This window comes from Carcharodon carcharias, chromosome 12 (genome assembly GCF_017639515.1).
Source record: "Carcharodon carcharias isolate sCarCar2 chromosome 12, sCarCar2.pri, whole genome shotgun sequence".
Classification (NCBI taxonomy): domain Eukaryota; kingdom Metazoa; phylum Chordata; class Chondrichthyes; order Lamniformes; family Lamnidae; genus Carcharodon; species Carcharodon carcharias.
This window is the reverse complement of record NC_054478.1, coordinates 65,306,555-65,326,748: the sequence shown is the minus strand read 5'-3', so window position 1 is coordinate 65,326,748 and position 20,194 is coordinate 65,306,555. Positions and strand designations below refer to the sequence as shown.

At 41.3% G+C, this 20,194-nt stretch overlaps 1 protein-coding gene across 1 annotated transcript in view; it reads right to left on the bottom strand.

The window, feature by feature from the left end:
* The window catches only part of pla2r1 (phospholipase A2 receptor 1), a 127,968-nt gene that overhangs the window by 54,979 nt on the left and 52,795 nt on the right, over positions 1-20,194 (bottom strand). Inside the window, exons 11-17 of the mRNA XM_041200246.1 lie at positions 14,059-14,228; positions 12,730-12,941; positions 11,750-11,895; positions 6,070-6,154; positions 3,317-3,449; positions 3,172-3,207; positions 2,121-2,293 (exon numbers count right to left, since the gene is read on the bottom strand). Coding sequence (XP_041056180.1) covers positions 2,121-2,293; positions 3,172-3,207; positions 3,317-3,449; positions 6,070-6,154; positions 11,750-11,895; positions 12,730-12,941; positions 14,059-14,228 — 955 coding nt within the window. The remainder of the gene's footprint in view (positions 1-2,120; positions 2,294-3,171; positions 3,208-3,316; positions 3,450-6,069; positions 6,155-11,749; positions 11,896-12,729; positions 12,942-14,058; positions 14,229-20,194) is intronic.

The window sequence follows — 20,194 nt, the reverse complement described above, 5'->3', positions numbered from 1 at the left end:
TGGAAACCTATGCCATTTTTTTCAGATTAATTTAACATGTAACATATAAAATATGATTAAAATATGTAAATATATTGTTCTTGGATTTAAGGATTTATAATGATTTAAGTAATTGAGAATTTACATTATTTGATAACACTTAAAAAAAGTAGTGCATAAATCAGATTAATGTATTAGTGAATATGCTGCAAAGTACACTTCATTCAACAGATTTAGACTCAAAAATCCTATTTGTGAATAGCCCGAATTCGTAACTGGTCAGTTTTGGTTGAAGCAAAATTAACGCTAATTCACAATTTATTACATGTCACATGGCTAACCGGAGATTTAAATGTCTAAAACAGGCTTGTTCAACACATGGCCCACATGATGGATTGTGGCCCGGAAAGCCATGTTTTTTGGCTCTCGGAGCCACTGATCAAAATGCTGGTGAGGCAGGGAAGTGAAGTTGAAGATACTGCATGGGGCAGCTGCTCCAATCAGAGACTGTTTCACTCCCACATTTGCTACTGATAGGACCTAGTGAGCCCATCAGCAGCAAATGTGGGAGTAAAACAGTCTCTGAATGGAGGAGCAGCGAACGCCAGTGGTGGTGAGTTTGCTTGGAAGGAAGGTTTTTCGTGGGGGGGTGGAGGGTTGTGAAAGAGGAGATATTGCAAGGGCCATGCAGAAGACAAGTTGTCAGGCCATGGGGAGGACAAACTGCTGGGTCCATGGGGAGGAGAAACTGAGAAACTGCCAGGGCCAAGGGTCAAGGATGGTGGAAGAGGCTGGCTGTTGTGTGAGAGTTTGTGTGTGTGTGTGTGTGTGTGTGTGTGTGTGTGTGTGTGTATGTGAGAGAGAGTGTAAAGGTGTGTGTCGGTGCAAGAGAGTGGGGGGTATGTGTGCATCTGAGAGGGGCTGTGTTGGGGGGGGGGGGGGTGAGAGAGTGGCTATGGTGAGAGAGTGGCTATGTTTGTGGGTGAAAGAGAGTGGATTTGCGTGGGTGTAAAAGAGGTGTGTGTGTGTGTGTGGGTGAGAGAGAGTGGGGGTGTGGGTGTGAGGAGGGCTGTGGGTGTGTGTGGGTGGGTGTGAGACAGTGGGTAAATGTGTGGGTATTAAAGAGCGGGGATGTGTGGGTGTGAGAGAGAGGCTTGTGGGTGTGAGAGAGTGTGTGTGTGTGAGTGTAAGACAGTATGGATGTGAGAGAGTAGGGGTATGAGAGAGTGGGTGTGAGAGTGGGGGGGGTGGTGTCTGGCTCAATCCCAGTCTCAGTTTTCTCACTCACTCTCACCCCCACACACCAACATACTCACACCCACTCACAATGCAGGTGAGGGTAAGTGAGCAAACAACCTGAGACTTAGAGTGAGCCAGACACACACACTCTGACCTCTCACCATCTAATGGTCATTTTTATTAACTACTTTTTTGAACTTAATGTATTGCTTTGACGTCGCTTTATTTTTGCTCTTCATTCCTCAACTTTTTTTTTTGAAGCTCATGCTTAATGTTGTGCCAAGCCTCATCTTTCCAAAATTTGCTCATTGGCCGCTTGAATGAGAGAAAAATGGAAATGTCCTCCCCTAAGTGATAAGGTTGGACAAGGCTTGCCTAAAGTTCATCTTATAATTTACATTGTCGCAGTTTTGAAAATAGTTGCAACTTAACAAAGAAAACAAAATGACAGGCACCAACAAATTAGGTCACTTAAGGTCATGCATCCAGTAGCCTAGCCACTTGTGACTGCATCATAAATGTAAAGTGACTTGTTATCAGAGATGAAGGCAGCAATGCTTTTGACTGCTCGGGATGAAACAGTTGAAATGTTCATGATCATCCTCTAGAGGGCCGAGAAGCAATTTCATTCTCATTGATCTATGTGTACCTTTTCCAACCACTGGCAAATGTAACAACTTACAGGTTTGCAACTTTAAAACTGCTCGAATGCAGCAGTTGTAGGAATGATCCTGTTGTACAAATATTGATTTTTCTACAGCTGTGAGAGATATAGCTGGCATTACAGAAACACTTCAGAAAGTGCTTTTGCAATACAGATGTATTCCAATAAGTGTTCTAATACCCTAAGTTGTTACTGCTGCAAAATCTGCTCCATTGTGAAAGTCTTCATCTTACTTTACCTTTTCTATTCTGCTTTTAATGAAGTCCTGTTCTTTAGGCGTATTTATAGATGCCAAGTCGCTACCCATCAAGCTACATGCTACAGCAGCTGCAAGCCATTTCCCCTCCGTCTCAAAAAACAAATATTCAGCTCCTTGAAAGAAGACCCAAGGTGCAAATGCAAATTGCTCTTCTGCACAGAGGAAACAATTCAGAATTTACATGAATACAAATTAAGCCACGTACAGCTGTTAACAGTCAACACTTTGTTCCCACCAGCATTTTAAAACAGCCTCCATTATACAACTTTTATCCCACTCACAGGCAAATATGGTTTAACACTTATACTGCTAGAATTACTACAAGTATAATAACACAGAAATGTGGTAATGATCTGATTGAAAGTACAAGTGGTTTATCTTCACAGTAGTGTTGTGCCTAGGCTAAATACCATCAATATGTTATATTTATGAACTAAAAAAGTGAAAATTATTTACATTTTATTTTTTGATTTCTGGGCCTAGAGTTTCTTCTTCTCACCAGAATAGGGGCAGGGCAGCACTTTAGCCCACTGCCTTGTGACCTATACCCATTTTCATGGTGGGGGTGATCTCCTGGTGATCTCAAAAAATTGTGACCAGACCTCCCAGTTTCGTTGGGACAGTCCCGGTTTATCATTAAATGTCCCGGTATCCTGAGAATTTGCTCAAACTAACTCAAATGTCCCGGTTTGCTCCTTTTCCCTCTTTACATGAGCCAGATCAGAGATTTGGAGTCCTGAGTCAATTCGAGGAGACTGAAATTCAGGTTTCTCGCTCCATGATAGGTTCATCAGCTCCTGTTTAGTTTGTAAAGGGGAGGAAAAATTCTGGATAGATCCTGCTTGTACTGCATCTTTGAATAGACTTAGCAAGAAGTTAGATTAAAGTCAACCTTGGTTGGGTCAGTGATTGTGTAGATATGTGGATAATTAACTGAATCAACATTCTTCATGAAACACATATTGCATTGCTTTACAGGCAATTATTCTTTGCATTTACTGCTGAAGTGTTTATTGCTACCTTTGCTTACCATCAATGTACCAGTCTGGTTTTTTCAATTCGGCTCCTAGGTAAAAAAAAAGGATTTATCAATTAAATGTACACCTCACATATTCCATTATGAGACAAAATCATAATTGCTAACTTTTTCATGTTTAAAAAAACAAGCATTTTACCTTTTGACATTTTACAAACCCATCCCAGCTTTTCATCACATTGAAAAGGCGCAATGGTTTTATCAAATTTGTATGCAGCACAGATTCTGACATCATCATCTTTGTCTTTGTCAAGCGAAAACAAAGAAACAACCTAGAGAACAAGAGACCATATAATGGCTTAGTTTCTCATGTCAGCTTCATACTGGACAATCTGAGGTGTTACTATCTTTTCAGATGTTCCTAATTTTTAGTTTATATTGAATAAATTGTTTATTTTACTTGTTCAGCAATGATTTATTGCCCATTTTGTGAAAGACACATGTACTATAAATCAAATTATTATTACTCCACGGTTTTCTGTAGCTTTTTTTGTCAAGAATATACATCCATGATATGATTTATATCTATCTAAAGGATTGAAATTATGAAACGGCTCACTCTTTATTCCAAATTCCTGATAATAAATTAAACAGACTAAAGAATGTTTACATAAAAATGAGGCTGGGAAAATTCATTATTTTGTTTGAAGCAGCAATTAAAATTGCTGAATTAGAAAGAGTAAGAATGCTTGTCAAAGAAGCAAAATAAAATCGTATTCCAATTAGTTTGGTTATAACTGTTTTGCCAAGTTCTCCCGATGGCTCAGCAAATTGACCCATTGATTTCTTCAGCTTTACAAATGAGCACTCGCACAGCCATCATCTGTGGTTGCTAGGACAATTCCAATGAACATGTAACAGCAACCTGTTCATCAATTTGTCATTTTCAGGTTTCTTTTTTTTAAGTCATGTTGTCTTAGTGAAGCTGTCCTGTTTGAAAGAATTGTATCCCTTTAAAAGCTCTGCTCCCCTTCTCCTGTCCTCTTTTGAAAATCCAATCTCCTTGAAATCCGACTCCTGTGCTCTTTGGAAGCTCCATAACCTGTTCTGTGTTTCCTTTTGAAACTAGCCACCTGGGTCTCACTAATCTAATCCATCTTCCTTACACGGGGAGTAGCTCCAATACAGTAAGAAGTATAGCAAATAGAAGACTGAAAAGTAAGAAGAGAATAGGCAAAAAGTAACAAAAACTAAGCGGGGAAAGAAGAAAAATTGAAGAGGAGAAAGAAAAGTGGATATGAAAACAGATAAAAGCAAAGGAGAGCAAGTGAAACAAAAGTGGGAACGAGAAAACAAGAAACAAAAGGAATGGAGGACAGAGAGGAAAAAACAAAACCAAAAAGCAAGAAAGGAATAGAGAGAGAGAGAGAGAGAGAGATAGCACGAGAGAGATAGAATTAAAGTTCCAGAGGTAGGAGTGAAAGAGGTTTGTCTTATCAGATAACCTGAAACAGAGAGTATGTGGAGCTGGTTTCTTTGGTGGGGCCCTATCTAAAACAGCTTGGGAACCAGTGAGTTAGATAGTTTCAAAACAAAAACAGAATTACCTGGAAAAACTCAGCAGGTCTGGCAGCATCGGCGGAGAAGAAAAGAGTTGACGTTTCGAGTCCTCATGACCCTTCAGTTCTGTCGAAGGGTCATGAGGACTCGAAACGTCAACTCTTTTCTTCTCCACCGATGCTGCCAGACCTGCTGAGTTTTTCCAGGTAATTCTGTTTTTGTTTTGGATTTCCAGCATCCGCAGTTTTTTTGTTTTTAGATAGTGTGTTAGATAGTTTCGTTTGAATGTCATGTCAACAATGATAATTGGATTGAGCCAGCCTTGATTAAGGACACATAGGCAAGGCACTAAATGGAAGGTAAAAATACCTGAAAAAACTCAGCAGGAGGCTTATAACTAAATGGAAGGTGCCTTGTAACCCTACCATTCTTTTATAAATGTTTGCACAGGAACTGGTTCATGTCTCCCTTGGATTGAAATTCAGTGGAATTGACTGTTGATTTTCTGCAGCAAAGAACTGTGACAGCATATGGATAACTATGCAAAAAAAAGACAGCAGGAAATAAATAAGAGAAAAAGGGCTAGCAAATTATGGTCTTAAAAAAACATCCCGAGAAAGCACTGGAAATCAAAGAATATTTATCCTTCCATAAAATACGGAAAACACTGGGAAGACATGCTACAGATCTGTAGCAGATGAAACAAAAGAGGTAGGTTAAATTTTTAAATCAATACTAATGAAGAGCAAACCACACCAATACAGTAATTACTCTAAGCGCTGATGAAAGATTTTTGATCTTAACTCTATTGCACCCTCCACAAATGCTGCCTGACCTGTTGAGTATTTCTAGCAATGTGCTTTTATTACAGTAATTAACATGATGAAGGAACAGTTCAGGGAATGGACCTGAATGGAACTAGATCTAGAAAATACATGGTTTCCACGGTGACATCTTTGTTCTGGAGAAAATGTGTGGAATTAAGAGTTTTGAGCAAGACCAAATTCACAAAGCAGCACTACATAAGTGGAAACATCACCATTAGGAACACCAGTGTAAGCATTACACTAAAATATTAAGCTATATTTCATTCTGAAGCAGTTCTATGTGGATTTGAAGATGTGAAAGAAACATCCTGGTAATGTAAGCTCTTTCAGCTGTCAGCTGATATGCTGTTCTCTTCCAGAATTGCCAGTTTTTATTTGATATTGCTAGTACCCTTGGGTTTTTTAAAAATCATTATCCTTCAGAACAAGAAAAATGAATTCTGGGAGGGTCAATCATTGTTCAAACTTCTGCATGCATATAGAATTGTAAGAAATGGATGCAACATAAATTAACTGGGAATATGCTGTAAATTTAATGTCATATAAATAATTTGGAAATACTTACTGCACTGCCATCACTCCAAGCCCAGGAGCCAGCAGAAGCTGGATTCCTTTTGTTAAACCCAATCCAAAACCATCTTTCTTCTTCCCTAGAACATAAACAAAATTCTAGGCTGACATTTTCCCCAATTCATTTTATTTGAGCTGTACTGATATGAAAATTCATGGTGCTTTGTCTCTGGAATTGATATTCCAGCAGACCCCTATCCCACTTATAGCCACTTTCAGGCTTTTCCAAATGAAATGATTTGGACATCCAGATACACAGTATATTGTAATGATGTGAAAATGACACAAAGGCAACATTTTGTTATGTTCCTGTTAGGGACCATTAACATTTAAAGGAATCCAAACACCCAGCAATTAACTGACAGACCTACTCTACAGAATTTCAGGGGCAGAATATTGACGTTGGCATGCGGGGTCGGGCTCGACACGCTGACGCGTAAAATGTCGCACGATGAAGGGCGTGTGCCCTGACATCATCAAGTGTCATTTTGATATTTCGTTTGGCAGGCATGTGCCGGAGGTGGCTGCGCACCCACCGTACTGTCAACGGCCTATTAAGGCCATTAAAAAAACAAATAAAGCTGTTAACAACGCTGTCCGTCCAACCTTAAGCTTGGCAGGCAGGTGAAGAGTCCAAGCGGCCTTCATGTTTTTCAGGAAACCTCATCCACGGGCGGGATGCGGTTTCCTGAAGCTTGTCTAAAACAAATACATAAATTTTCTTGACTTCACAAACATGTCCCAGTTCATGTGACACTGTCACATGAGGGGACATGTTTAAGTAATTTTTTACTTTATTATTTAACAATTTTTATTATGTACTTAATCTCCAAGGCAGCTCAGTGCCTCAGGGAAATTGCTGCACTCTTTCACATGCATGCGAACTCTCCCTCCTCCCCTCGCCCGCACAGGCAGTGCTGAGCGCTACCGGCTGTGTTACGCTGGGCGGGCCTTAATTGGCCCACCTGCGTAAAATGGCGGCGTGCAGCTGATTGCGGGCGGCCCAGCCCGCTGAACATAGGTAAGATTCTACCCTGGGTTTTTTAACAAAAAAAAAGTTATTGTATCGATGAGGAGAAATTAAACAAAGCAAGCACTGCTAACTTAACACTATTGCTAATAAAAACTTATGCTACAAACTCAGTTATACATACAGGAGTTCCCTTATCTTATGAAATCTTGACGGTTTATTCACGTTTCCTGGCACTAATCCAAAGGTATGCCACAGCCCTCTGGAATTTACTTTAATCCTCCATATTATTCCTCAAAGTACAAATTTCATGGGGATCCTTCCATTAGCTTTCCATTAGTACCCTAAATGAGGTACCCTCTCCTTCTTGTCCGACAGTAGCTCGTGCAGTGAAAGCTGCTGGGTTACCCACTTTGCCTTGGCCTTCTCCTGCCGCACATAAAATAGCGGCAGAGGTGGAGTGAAAACCTTAGATGGCCTTTAATTAGCAAGCATAATATGGGAGACAGGTTAGGATGGGTGGGAAGGCCACCAGCTTTATTTCATGAGCTCCTACTTTTAAATACACTAGCGGGGAGCCATAAAATCTAACCCCTTGACTCTGGGGAACCATATGAATAAATTCATAATTCCAACAAAGATAGGACAAAACCAACCAGACTCGTGGCACCATTATGAAGCTAAAAGCAAAGTCTTTGCTGTTTGTGATCTTACCGTTCTAGCTCTGACCTCAAAGTCAACATGACCCCAACCTTTGATTTCTAATTGCCTTAGGTTTGTTCACTATTTAACTTAACTATACATTGACAAATTCCAATCCCCAAACTAAAAGTTATATGCCTAAAATTTATGGATTATGAAACAGATTTTCACAACAGTATCATTTAGTCCCTAGCATTTTGACCAGAGCAACATCTGTCCTGGCATACAATGTTGCTATGACATTTGGCAGCAATTTAAATAGTCTGGTGGGACTTCTATTGATAAAAGGCCAATTGATTAGTACCTCATTTTCCTTTCAAAAGTAAATAATTTTCTTCTTCTGCTCTGGAGACAGGTTATATTGTTGTATACTTGTCAGGCGCACATCAATGAATTTCCTCCCTCCCCTTCTGGGAGACCACCAAAGATATTAAAATAAACCTGATTCCAAGAAATCAGCTCAGACAGATGTAAGAATATTGGCTGAGTGGCGACATCAGCTCAGTATAAGCAACATATCCAGATAATGCTCCACACCCAATCTAGCTGTGACGAATATTGAGAGAAATCTGCCTGAGCAATCTGTGGGGCAAGGCTCTATTGAATTTATGGATAGCAGCACTGTTAACGTTTCGAGTCCGAATGACCCTTCAATAGAGCTAAGTAAAAATAGAAGAGAGGTGAAATATAAGCTGGTTTAAGGGGGGACGGGACAAGAAGAGCTGGATGGAGGGCCAGTGATAGGTGGAGATAACCTACCATTGGCCCTCTATCCAGCTGTTCTTGTCCCCCCCCACCCACCCCCCACCCCCCTCACCCCCCCACCACCTCAACCACCCCCCTCCCCACCACTCCCCCCCCCCCCCAACTAAACCAGCTTATATTTCACCACTCTTCTATTTTTACTTAGCTCTGTTGAAGGGTCATTCGGACTCGAAATGTTAACTGTGCTCCTATCCACAGATGCTGTCAGACCTGCTGAGTTTTTCCAGGTATTTTTGTTTTTGATTTCCAGCATCCGCAGTTTTTTGCCTTTATTTATTGAATTTATGTTGGTAGAAAAATTGCAGCTGCTCCATATTTCTGAGTGCAAACATGATTTATTCTATTGTAGGCTTCACATCATCTTCTAGTCCCTTGATTTGCTGTCCAACATCTAGTTTGCAATGTGCCATGAAAGATGGATAAGGAAAAGTATTAATTTGACACCTGAGCTGCTCCCACAAAGATCCATATCTTTTAGCATATTTGCCACAAACACAGAATTGCACTAGAATTCCCTTTCTTCTTCCTCTCTCCCCTCAGGTGACATGGAAGGCAAATAATGTTACTTTGAGGCTGGATATGTGCTGATACCTGCCAAAGTTTAGTCCCAAGAGTGTTGTTCAACATCCTGAACTTCTTTACACTGTTTCCCTTACCAGCAATATTATGGATCTTTTTGATCTCAAGGATAAATGAATACCGTGCCTCATAAAATATGAATATCTGTTTGCTCACCTAATTGTTGAAAAAGCTTACACAACATCACTTCAGACTTCAGTCAAATGCCATTTTGAATGTCGTACTTGGACTGATGATTAAAGTGCCACAGGAATTAGTTATTGTTATGCCTCAAAATTTTATTGCCCACTTCTGGTCCCCCTCACTTTTTGAATGCAAATTATTCTCCACATACCAAAAAGCCTAGATCTGAGCACTTCTTTCTCTGGCATCAAGGAGCTCTGACAAAACTGGAGTCAATGGGGATCAAGGGAGAACTCTTCAATGGTTGGAGACAAAACTAGCACAAAGGAAAATGGTTGTGGTTGCTGGAGGTCAATCACCTCAGCTCCAGGACATTGTTGCAGGAGTTCCTCAGTGTCGTGTCCTAGGCCCAACCATCTTCAGCTGCTTCATCAATGACCTTCCTTCCATCATAAAGTCAGAAGTGGGGATGTTTGCTGATGATTGTATAATGTTCAGCAACATTCGCGACTCCTCAGATACTGAAGCAGTCCATGTTTGAATGCAGCAAGACCTGGACAAAATCCAGGCTTGGGCTGACAAGTGGCAAGTAACATTTGTGCCACTCAAGTGCCAGGCAATGACCATCTCCAACAAGAGAGAATGTAACCATTGCCCCTTGACATTCAATGGCATTACCATTGCTGAATCCCCCATTATCAATATCCTGCGGGTTACCATTGAAACTGAACTGGGCTAATCATATAAATACTGTGACTACAAGAGCAAGTCAGAGGCTAGGAATCCTGCGGCGAGTAATTCACCTCTCGACTCCCGAAAGCCTGTCCATAATCTACAAAGCACATGTCAGGAATGTGATGGAATACTTCCCACTTGCCTGGATGAGCGCAGTTCCAACAACGCTGTCGATGCACACTCGATGGGCCGAAGGGCCTCTTCTGCACTGTGAGATTCTGTGATTCTGTGAACACTCAAGAAACCTGACACCACGCAGGACAAAACAGCCTGCTTGATTGGCATCCCATCCACAAACATTCACTCACTCCACCACCGACGCACAGTAGCAGCAGTGTGCACCATCTACATGATACACTGCAGGAAATTCATCAAGGTTCCTTAGACAGCACCTTGCAAACCCAAGACCACTACCACCTAGAAGGACAAGGGCAGCAGACACTTGGGAACGACACCTGGAAGTTCCCCTCCAAGCCAGTCACCATCCTGACTTGGAAATATATTGCCATTCCTTCACTGTGCTGGGTCAAAATCCTGGAACTCCCACCCTAACAGGAGTGGGTGCACCTACACCACATGGACTACAGTGGTTCAAGAAGGCAGCTCACCACCACCTTCGCAAAGACAATTAGGGATGGGCAATAAATGTTGGCCCAGCCAGCGATGTCCACATCCCATGAATGAATAAAGAATAATTGTGGACAATGATTTTCAATCCATCATGGAGTGCTTGTGTTTTAAAATCTTTTATAGAGATGTATGAGGAACATTTGACAGTGACACAAACCTGCCCTCCACAGAGTTCCAATTTTACAATGCTCCAAACTCATTGCAGAATACCAGTTACAAAATGTAATATAAATAAAATAGAGGTTGATTCCACAAATATTGGATAAAAGAATTGTCCATCCCTGGAGACATTTAACTATTGAACAAATGAGTCAACAAAACTATAGGTAAGTATAATCACTATTTTACACCTAAGGGAAAAACAGTAAAATTTTATCAAAAGTCATACACAAAAGCACCTGACTTAAAGGTAACTTTTCACAGCTGCGCACAAAAGATAAATGAAGAGTAACCTATTGGCTTGACACATGTACTTACTATTGTGGGACCATGTCCCTCTGATTTTTCCTATTGAACAGTCATGCAAATCCATTGGTATGTGGATGAAAACTGAATGAGGAAGAATCCATATTCCTCTTTCAAACTAGGGTATCCATTATCAAAAAGAATTATCTAAAGAAAATTTAATTACCACAAATTAAAACTGTACTACCAATTAAAGTTGCAATACTGCTCTTTCACAAAGCCTAGAGTTAAGCCTTTATGTATAGACAATTCCATTTGTAAATCAGTTTCATCACTGATCAGCATGAATTCAGACAATTGTTTTAGAGTCATAGATGTAGTTTGTTAAACAAAATTCCACAGCTATCAATTTTGTGAAATTAAAAAAAATGCAGCAAGTTTCGATCTTTCTCATATAATGATTGAATACAAAGTTATCCAAAAGAAAAACACTGCAGATGCTGGAAATCTGAAACAAAAACAGGTAATGCTGGGTATACTCAGCAAGTCAGGCAGCATCTGTGGACTGAAAAAGAGAGATAACATTTCAGGTCAATGAACTTTCATCAGGACCGTCGAAAGCTCATCAACCAAAAGCATTAGCTCTGGTCCTTGACAACTTGCTGGGTATTTTCAAATATAAAGTTATGTTCTGACTTACAAAAAATCTAAGCAAGAATAACTGAAAACTATGTTGCATTCAAAAACATAACACTTTGTATTTTACCTGGCAAACATCCATTCCAATATTTCATTCAGAAAAACTTCCTCATTGTAGTGGCTGAAACTTGCAAGATGGGCTCCAAATGCTTGACAGAATTCTTCTGCTTCTTCCCAAGTTCTCTTCTTTAACACTTTCTCATGATGAAATACCTTTGAACATGAATTGTACATGAATAAAGATCACAGACCACTGCCACCAAAATCCAGTCTTAAAAAAAAAGTGGACATGCCACAAGTTTAAACCTCGCCACAAAACTGTAATGGATGACCTTGTGGCTGACTTTTTTGTCTTCAAGATGAGGGTGACGTTGGTAAGTCCATATTTATTGCCCATCCCTTGATGCCCTGAAGAAAGTGATACTTGACTTTGTCCTACATTGTGGCAGTTCTCAAATTCCCTTTCCATCCTCTCCTCATCTTCCTCCTTCTGCTCCATCATCCCAAATCCCTCCTCTATCTTTTATTTTCCTTCTCCATCCTTCCTTCGCCACCCCTGGAGTTTGCTCAAGATGACCTTCTTCAGTTCTCTATGACAACTTGCAGCACCAGGTGACAAAATCATGGCAGAGAAACCTAACATAATTCATTGTCCAAATACAGCCAAATTAAATTTAGTTTTTAATATATCAAGAATTTTAAGATAGTTTTTGCAAATAAAGTAATTATTTATGAACATGAATAATTTAGTAGACTATTGCATTAACTGTAAGTTATTTCAATTGATTACTAATGAAAAAATGTTCACCGGGCTGATGGTTGTGAAATATTATATGAGGATTACAATTTGATTCAACATAATATCTTATACATTGCTATATTATTTCATTATTTGTGCTGTATCAAGATCTGAATTAAATTTCAGTACAAAGCACCAAGCTAATTCATCTACAACTGAGAATAGTGAAGGTGTAAAGCAAAAGGTGTAAAAGAAACATGTTTGCTTATCTTATTCTAAAGAGTTGATTTTAAAGTAAATGTTTTCACCTTGAAGCAGTGCTGGAGATCTGACCTTGATTCCCATCCAAAATGACATTTAGCTTTAGCCTTCATGGCTTGATCAGGGAAGGATTTTGATCCTACAGCAGATGCAGCTTTTTGCTCACACAAAGATATCGCTTTGAAGAACTTACAATCTTTAACTTCCCAAAGAATACGAGATTTGCCTCTTGCTAATGCCACGCAACCACCTGAATGAGCTGAAAAGCAAAGAAGGGAAAGCACAGAAGATATTAAACAACTTCCCAAATATTATTTTCTCTAAAATAATCTAAAGGTTTCAAATCCTTAATTTATTCTTCCCTATGATATGAAAATTGGCGGGGTGGTAAATAGTGAGGAGGATAGCCTTAGACTACAGGAGGATATAGGCGGGCTGGTCAGATGGACTGATCATTGGCAACTGGTATTTAATCTGGATAAGTGTGAGGTGGTGCATTTGGGCAGGACAAACAACCAATACACGATGAATGGTAGGGCCCTGGGAAGTACCGAGGATCAGAGGGACCTTGGTGTACATGTCCACCGTTCCCTTAAGGTAGTGGGATAGATAGATAAGGGGGTTAAGAAGGCATATGGGTTGCTTGCTTTTATTAGCTGAGGCACAGAATATAAGAGCAGGGGGGTTATGCTGGAACTGTATAAAACACTGGTTAGGCCACAGCTAGAGTACTGCGTGCAGTTCTGGAATCCGCATTATTGGAAAGATTTGATTGCACTGGAGAGAATGCAGAGGAATTTACCAGGATGTTGCCTGGGCAGGAGAGTTTTAGTTATGAGATTGGATGGACTGGGGTTATTTTCCCTGGAGCAGAGGAGACTGAGGTGGGACATGATTGAGGTATATAAAATTATGAGGGGCATAGATAGGGTAGACAGGAAGGAACTTTTCCCCTTGGTGGAGGGATCAATAATTAGGGGGCATAGATTTAAGGTAAGGGGCAGGGGGTTTAGAGGGGATGTGAGGAAGAATTTTTTCACCAAGAGGGTGGTGGAAATCTGAAACTCACTGCCAGAAAGGGTGGTAGAGGCAGAAACCCTCATAACATTTAAGTATTTGGATGTGCACTTGCGATGCCACGGCATACAAGGTTATGGGCCTAGTGCTGGAAAATGGGATTAGAATAGTTAGGTACTTGTTTGACCGGTGCACACTTGATGGGCTGAAGGGCCTTCTTCTGTGCTTGTAGACCTCTATGACTCTTAAATAGTAAAACAAAAACTTACAAATGACACAACGGTAAAAGTTGATCAATAATTGTAATTAAAGGTAAATCATATTTTTTTTCCCCAAACATTACACTTTTGATTATCTACCTGGTTGATTTTTATTCCAATTTGTGAAGGAAACTGGTTCATTCCTATCATTTGTTGTTAACCAGGTATATTCTTCTGTATGGTTCCTATCTTGAAGACCTATCCAGAAGTGCTTGTTTTCTTCTCCAGCAAAATTACTGATCAGACTGTTGATGAACGCTTGTTCAAACCTATAGAAACAAAGTAAACCTACAAAATTAAATATAGAAACAAACAGTTTATCATAATTTCTGTGATGCTCAGAGAGATTGATGCATTCTTTCACATTTCTACCATGCTGACCTGCAATGCACTTCAAAATCTGGCAATGCTGATCTGTTCTTCATATCCATCACAGAATTTCATAAAATACAACACATGCAGACATTATAGTCTAATTTGTGATCTCAGGATCTACATGTGCATTTTTTTCTTAACTTAGGGCTAAATTAGGCACCAATAATATATGTACCATTGTCATAAATTCCATAGTTACGTAATATTCTGAGATTAGTTACCATTTCTTGACAATAAGCAACAATAAACAACCATTAGTTTGTTAACTCAGGTACATGTTAATGGCATAAATAACGAAAAAATGATTAGGGTAGATCAAATTGGCATTATTGTGATGAACAGCATAACTTGTATAGGTCTTTTATTTCTCCCAAATTGATCTGTTATGAAAATACTATGGTTCACATGTTTCTAAACATGGAAAGGAAATACACAGCTGTATTCATCTGTTCTTTAATGGAAATTTGGAGCTGCATTTCCAGGCCCAGTAAGACAGGAATGGAGGTGAGACAATAGAAAAAATGGCTAGCGAGGAACGCAACCAGGATTCCCATCTCCTATTTCTGCCCTCTGACATTTTTGTGGGGGTGGGATGAAGCAGGCTTTGGAACAGTCCTACTTCTATTAATGAGGTACTCATGTGGGCTCATTTAAGAGTCTGTCCCCAGTTTTCTTTCATTTTTAGTAAGGAGACTGGACTTTAGCACCTGTTGGGAATCAGACCAGCTCAATGGAGGCATGGCTGGCTGAAAGCTTCTGTGAAAAGATGAAACTTGAAGGGGCACTGAAGAGGCTGAGCATGACAGAGGGCCCTACCAAAAAATATACTAATTTTAAAGAGCATGTTAGCAGCCTTCTCTGTTCCAGTTTGAAGGCCTACTGCTGCCCTTGGAAATGAGACGAACTGCAACTTTGCCAACATTTGTCCCAAAACATTAACGTGAAAATGGTAGCCACAGCCATGGCTGCCGAAGCATGTCACAACGTGGCTCACTTTTTGGCTGACCTGCCTCCATTCCCATGCTCTTGCCAGCTCACTGGACAGGAATCCCACTCTTTAGGCAATTAACTCCCCGATTCAGTCAAAATAGTAGCTGCTTCCTGTTTAGCATTGGGGGTGGGTTCATGAATTCCAGAATTCAACCCACTTCCTGATTTCCACTTCTAAGTGGAAAATCTTGCCCAGGTCTCATCCTTCAAAATGATGCTATGTAACTGTGACACTTGCATCATATGCCCTTGAACTTATGATGAAGATGGACGTTTTTACTTTTTTCCCTTCTTTTGGGGAGATGTGATGCTTGTGTCATATACCTATGAACTTATGAGAGACATTTTTATGGACATATTGATGGAAATTATTACATTTTAAAAATAAAAATATGGCATATGAACAATTCACCTTGACCCAAAATAGAGTCCAGAGGGTCAGGTGACTTTTTGTGATTACTGTTCAGACAAATACTTGTCTCTAGAAAGTCATTAAATATTAATGTCCACGGGTGATGGACCATTCCTTGAAAAGTCATTCAAAGTGTGAGACCGCTTGTGGAATTTACAGCCTCTGTTTCCTGGGTGTTTACAGAAACTCACATACAATGGTCCCACAGTCCCAGTGTCAGAGAGCTTGAAACTTAACAAAGAGAGGTATGAAGAAACCAGTTTATCCCAAGAAGGTATGAATGGTCTCCATCCTCCATTGTGTAGCAATGGCTTTTAAAATATCAGCGGGGATAATAGAAGTATTGATCATATGGTTACATGATCAAAACTGACTTGAGATAACATATTATTCCAAGGACAAACCGGGGCAGGGCAGACTGGGACAATCATCACAAAGGGGAACAACCATCTAGCAAGAAGTACAGAACCCAGCCTAACAACCAGCCAACTCAGGCAATGCGAGCGGGACTAATTTGTTTCCACCTGCAAGAGCATATCTCTTTTTCTCCCCTCATCCCCATTGGTGTCGCCTCATCCGAGGAGACCTCCAGCTGATTTATCTCCTCCTCAGCCAACTCCTGTCCCCATTGTAGTGCTAGGTTGTAAAGGGTGCAGCCAGCGACAATGATGTGTGAAAGCCTCTGTGGACTATATTGCAAGGCTCCACCAGACTGGTCCAGGCATCAGAAACTCATTTTCAGCATCCTGATGGTCTGCTCCGAATAATAGCATGAGGCTCATTATACCTTCGCTGTGTTGCAGTCTGAGGCCACTGTGCATGTGTCATCAGCCACATCCTCTGTGGGTCGTCCTTATCTCCGAGGAGCTATCCCTGCAGCTTCTGTGGACCCTGGAACATGTCAGGAATCTGTGACCGACTGAGGATGTAGGAGTGGTGCACACTCCCTGCAAACCATGTGCAAACCTGCAGGATGCGTTTCTAATAGTCACACACCAGCTGCACATTCAGCAAATGGAAGCCTTTGAGGTTGATGTGGTTGGCTGAGTGTTGTGATGGAGACCTGAGTGCCACATGAGTGCAGTCGATGGCACCTTGAACTTTTGGAAACCTGAGATCTGGGCAAATCCCATTGCTCTTGCATCCTGGTTGTCCCAGTCCCGGGTGAAATTCACAAAGTTGTGTGCCCTTGCGAAGGTGGCGTCTGTGACCTCATGGATGCATTTGTGGGTGGAGGCTTGTGATATCCTACAGAGGTCATCTGTGGAGCCCTGAAAGGAGCCACCGGTGTCGAAATTGATCTCCACTGTCACTTTCACAGCCACTGGCAGTGGATGCCCTCCATGTCTCCGTGGAAGGTAGCAGATGTGTCCGACCAGTTCCCTAGACATGCGCAGTCTGCGACGACACTGGTTCTTGGTCATTTGCAGGAATTAAAGGCAGTGTCTATAGGCCCTGGGTGTTGCTAGGCACCGACCAATGACAGCACGCTGTGGCTCTTCGGTGGCATGTGTAAGAGCCCCAGCCGCCCCTCCTTCCTGAGGGTGCTGCTCCTCCCTCTGCACAGCCAGGCGCCTCAGTCACTCTCTCCTCCATCATCTTCGCTCTCTGTACATCACGAGGCACACAGCTAGTTCACCAGGATCCATGATCCTGATGTACTCCCCTTGCAGGGTGAAAGAGAGCAAGATATGGTTAGCTTGGGTGTACTAAGAACCTGTCCTGGTTAGGTGTGAAGGCCTCTTAATGCTTCCCGGAAAGTGCTGGCTGCCACTTGGATGGCCAGAGATTAGTGCGCTGCATGGCTGTCTGAAGCCCCTCCCACCGCCGCCTCATTCCACTCGACCGATTGGCAGCAGCTTAGCCTATTGCACTACATGCTGTGTTCTCAGCTCGAGCATAGGCATTCTCCTAACCCACACTGCAAGTCAGCACTGTTAGCTTGAACCATCGGAGAGACTGGTCCAAACTGGGATGCTGACATTGCAAGGGGCTGTGAGTGCCTCCACCATGGCCAGCTTTAGCAAGGAGATTGTACAATGTGGGTAGTTGTCCAATTGTTCTGCAGCCCACTAAAATTTTCATTACTTTTCAGCCTGTGCTTGTGGGTTGAAAAACTCTGGAGCACTTGGATGCCTTTGCATTGCTTGAGAGGTCAGATAAGCTAGAAGCTTGACTCCAATCATATCAATGGCTGTGCCTGAACTGTCTCAGTTGCAGAGGAATGGTCACTTTATACAAGCTGTCCCTAATGAGCGGTCGCTTCCCTCGCCCACCCATCCCCCGCTCCAAATGCTTGTACACTATATTCAGCCACAGGGCAGCCCTAGCGCCCCCCACCCCCATGACACCTCATCTGCAGGGCTGCCCATGTGGTCCCGCCCCCACACACCTCAAGCTTGAAGCCCAACAAGTGATCCTGATGAGGGCTGTGCAACATTACTGTGTACTCACCTCCAAGTTCCCCTCAAAGTGCAGCCCACCAAGTGCAAGCCTTTTATATGTTGTTGTGAAGAACGTCAGCTGCTTTCCTGCCGACATGGGCAGAAAATCCTGCAGGGGGAGGTGGGGGGGGGGGTAGGGGGGGTAATGATTCTGGTGGGCCAGCCTAATAATGATATGTAAATCATTGGTGGGCTGAGTAGATGATCGCACTCTGGTTTTACGCCATCGTGAAACCGATCACACCATGTTGTCCGCTCACGCTACCAAACACTCTCAACAGCATGGAAAATCATAGACAATGAAAAAATAAATCTTTAGGGACCCGGATTTTCTGGTGTGCAGCATCCCATGACATGCGTCTTGAGTTGGATATTTTCCTCATTTTTCAGGTAAATTTACTTTTGCCGCACCAGCTGCTGGAAGCTGAAACTGACAACTGTGCAGTGAAGTCAACAAGGCATCTAAGACCTTGGTGAATGGTTGAAGCAGATTATTGGATATTGTTTTCTGGGAATCATTTGGGCCTGAATGGCATATATGCCAGCATTCAACCACCAAGAATGGATCCCAGACTTCAAGGTGCTTTTCCTATTCCAAGTGGATAATGAATATCACTAATCCTGACTATTTATTTTCCACATGCAATTCTGCCAAGTTTGCTGATAAGGTATCTACTTACCATTTAATAAATCTGCTTGGCTATTATAGTCTAAGCCATGGTCTTGCAAAATATTTATTTTACTCATTTCCGAAATCAAGAAAGATCATGCAAAGGCACAAGCAGAAAATTGAAATATAGTAATGAGGGTTTTCTGTTTACTCCCTATAACACACTCTGTGTTACAGGGAATAAGGACTGATCAATGATAGGTGTCTGATATGGTGACTGACAAAAATACCTGGATGAAAAAACCCAAAACCCTAAGTCATAAGAGTAACAACAAATCTTGAGAAATGTCAATTTAAAATCTTTCTGGAAGGCACCAGAAAACCATCATTTCATTACTTTAATGCCAAAAATCTGACTCTAAAATCAGGACTTTGAAGAGTGCCACCTTCCTGAAAAAAAAATTGCGCCATCTATTTTTAATTGGGCAAAAAGAAAAACTAAAATAACCATTTTTTTTTGCCGGTGATCACATGCATAAATTGTATCTGGTACTCTGGACCAATCCAATAAAAGAGGTATGCCAAATATTTCAAATTTGCACCAGGAAGAAATAATCACGATAACATGATTTTGAAGAGTACTTTTTCAAATGTGAGTCACATTCAGTTACATCGACTCTACAGCACAGTAATAGGCCATTCAGTCCAATTGGTCTGCATCAGCCTTTATGCTCTACGTGAGCCTCTTCCCATCCCTGAACATCTAACTGTAGCAACATACCCTTCTATTATTTTCTCTTATTCACTTATCTAGCGTCCCCTTACATGCATCTAAAAAATCATAAGAAATAGGAGCAGGAATAAGCCATTCAGCCCCTCGAGCCTGCACCATCATTCTATAAGATCATGGCTGATAAGATTGTAGTCTTAACTCCACTTTCCTGCCTGCCCCCATAACCCTTGATTCTGTTGTCATTCAAATATCTGAATATTTTCAATGCTGAATTATGCAATGATCCAGAAATATCTGTATAACTTAGCCTTGAAAATATTCAATGACCCAGCAGCCAACTTCTCTCTGGGGAAGATAATTCCAAAATCTAACAACCATCTGAGAGAAAAACTCCTCCTCATCGAAGGCTTAAAATGGAGACCCCTAATTTTTGAACTATGCTCCCTAGTTCTAGACTTCCCCTCAATGGAAAAATCCTCTCAGCATCTGAGTTAGATGAAGAGCATCAAGTTCCTTCAGAATCTTATATTTTTCAATATGATTACCTCTCATTCTCCCAAATTACAATAAGTATAGGCTTAACCTGCTCAACCTATCCTCATAAGGCAACCCTTTATCCCAGGAACCAGCTCAGTGAACCTTCTCTGAACTGCTTACAACGCAATTATATC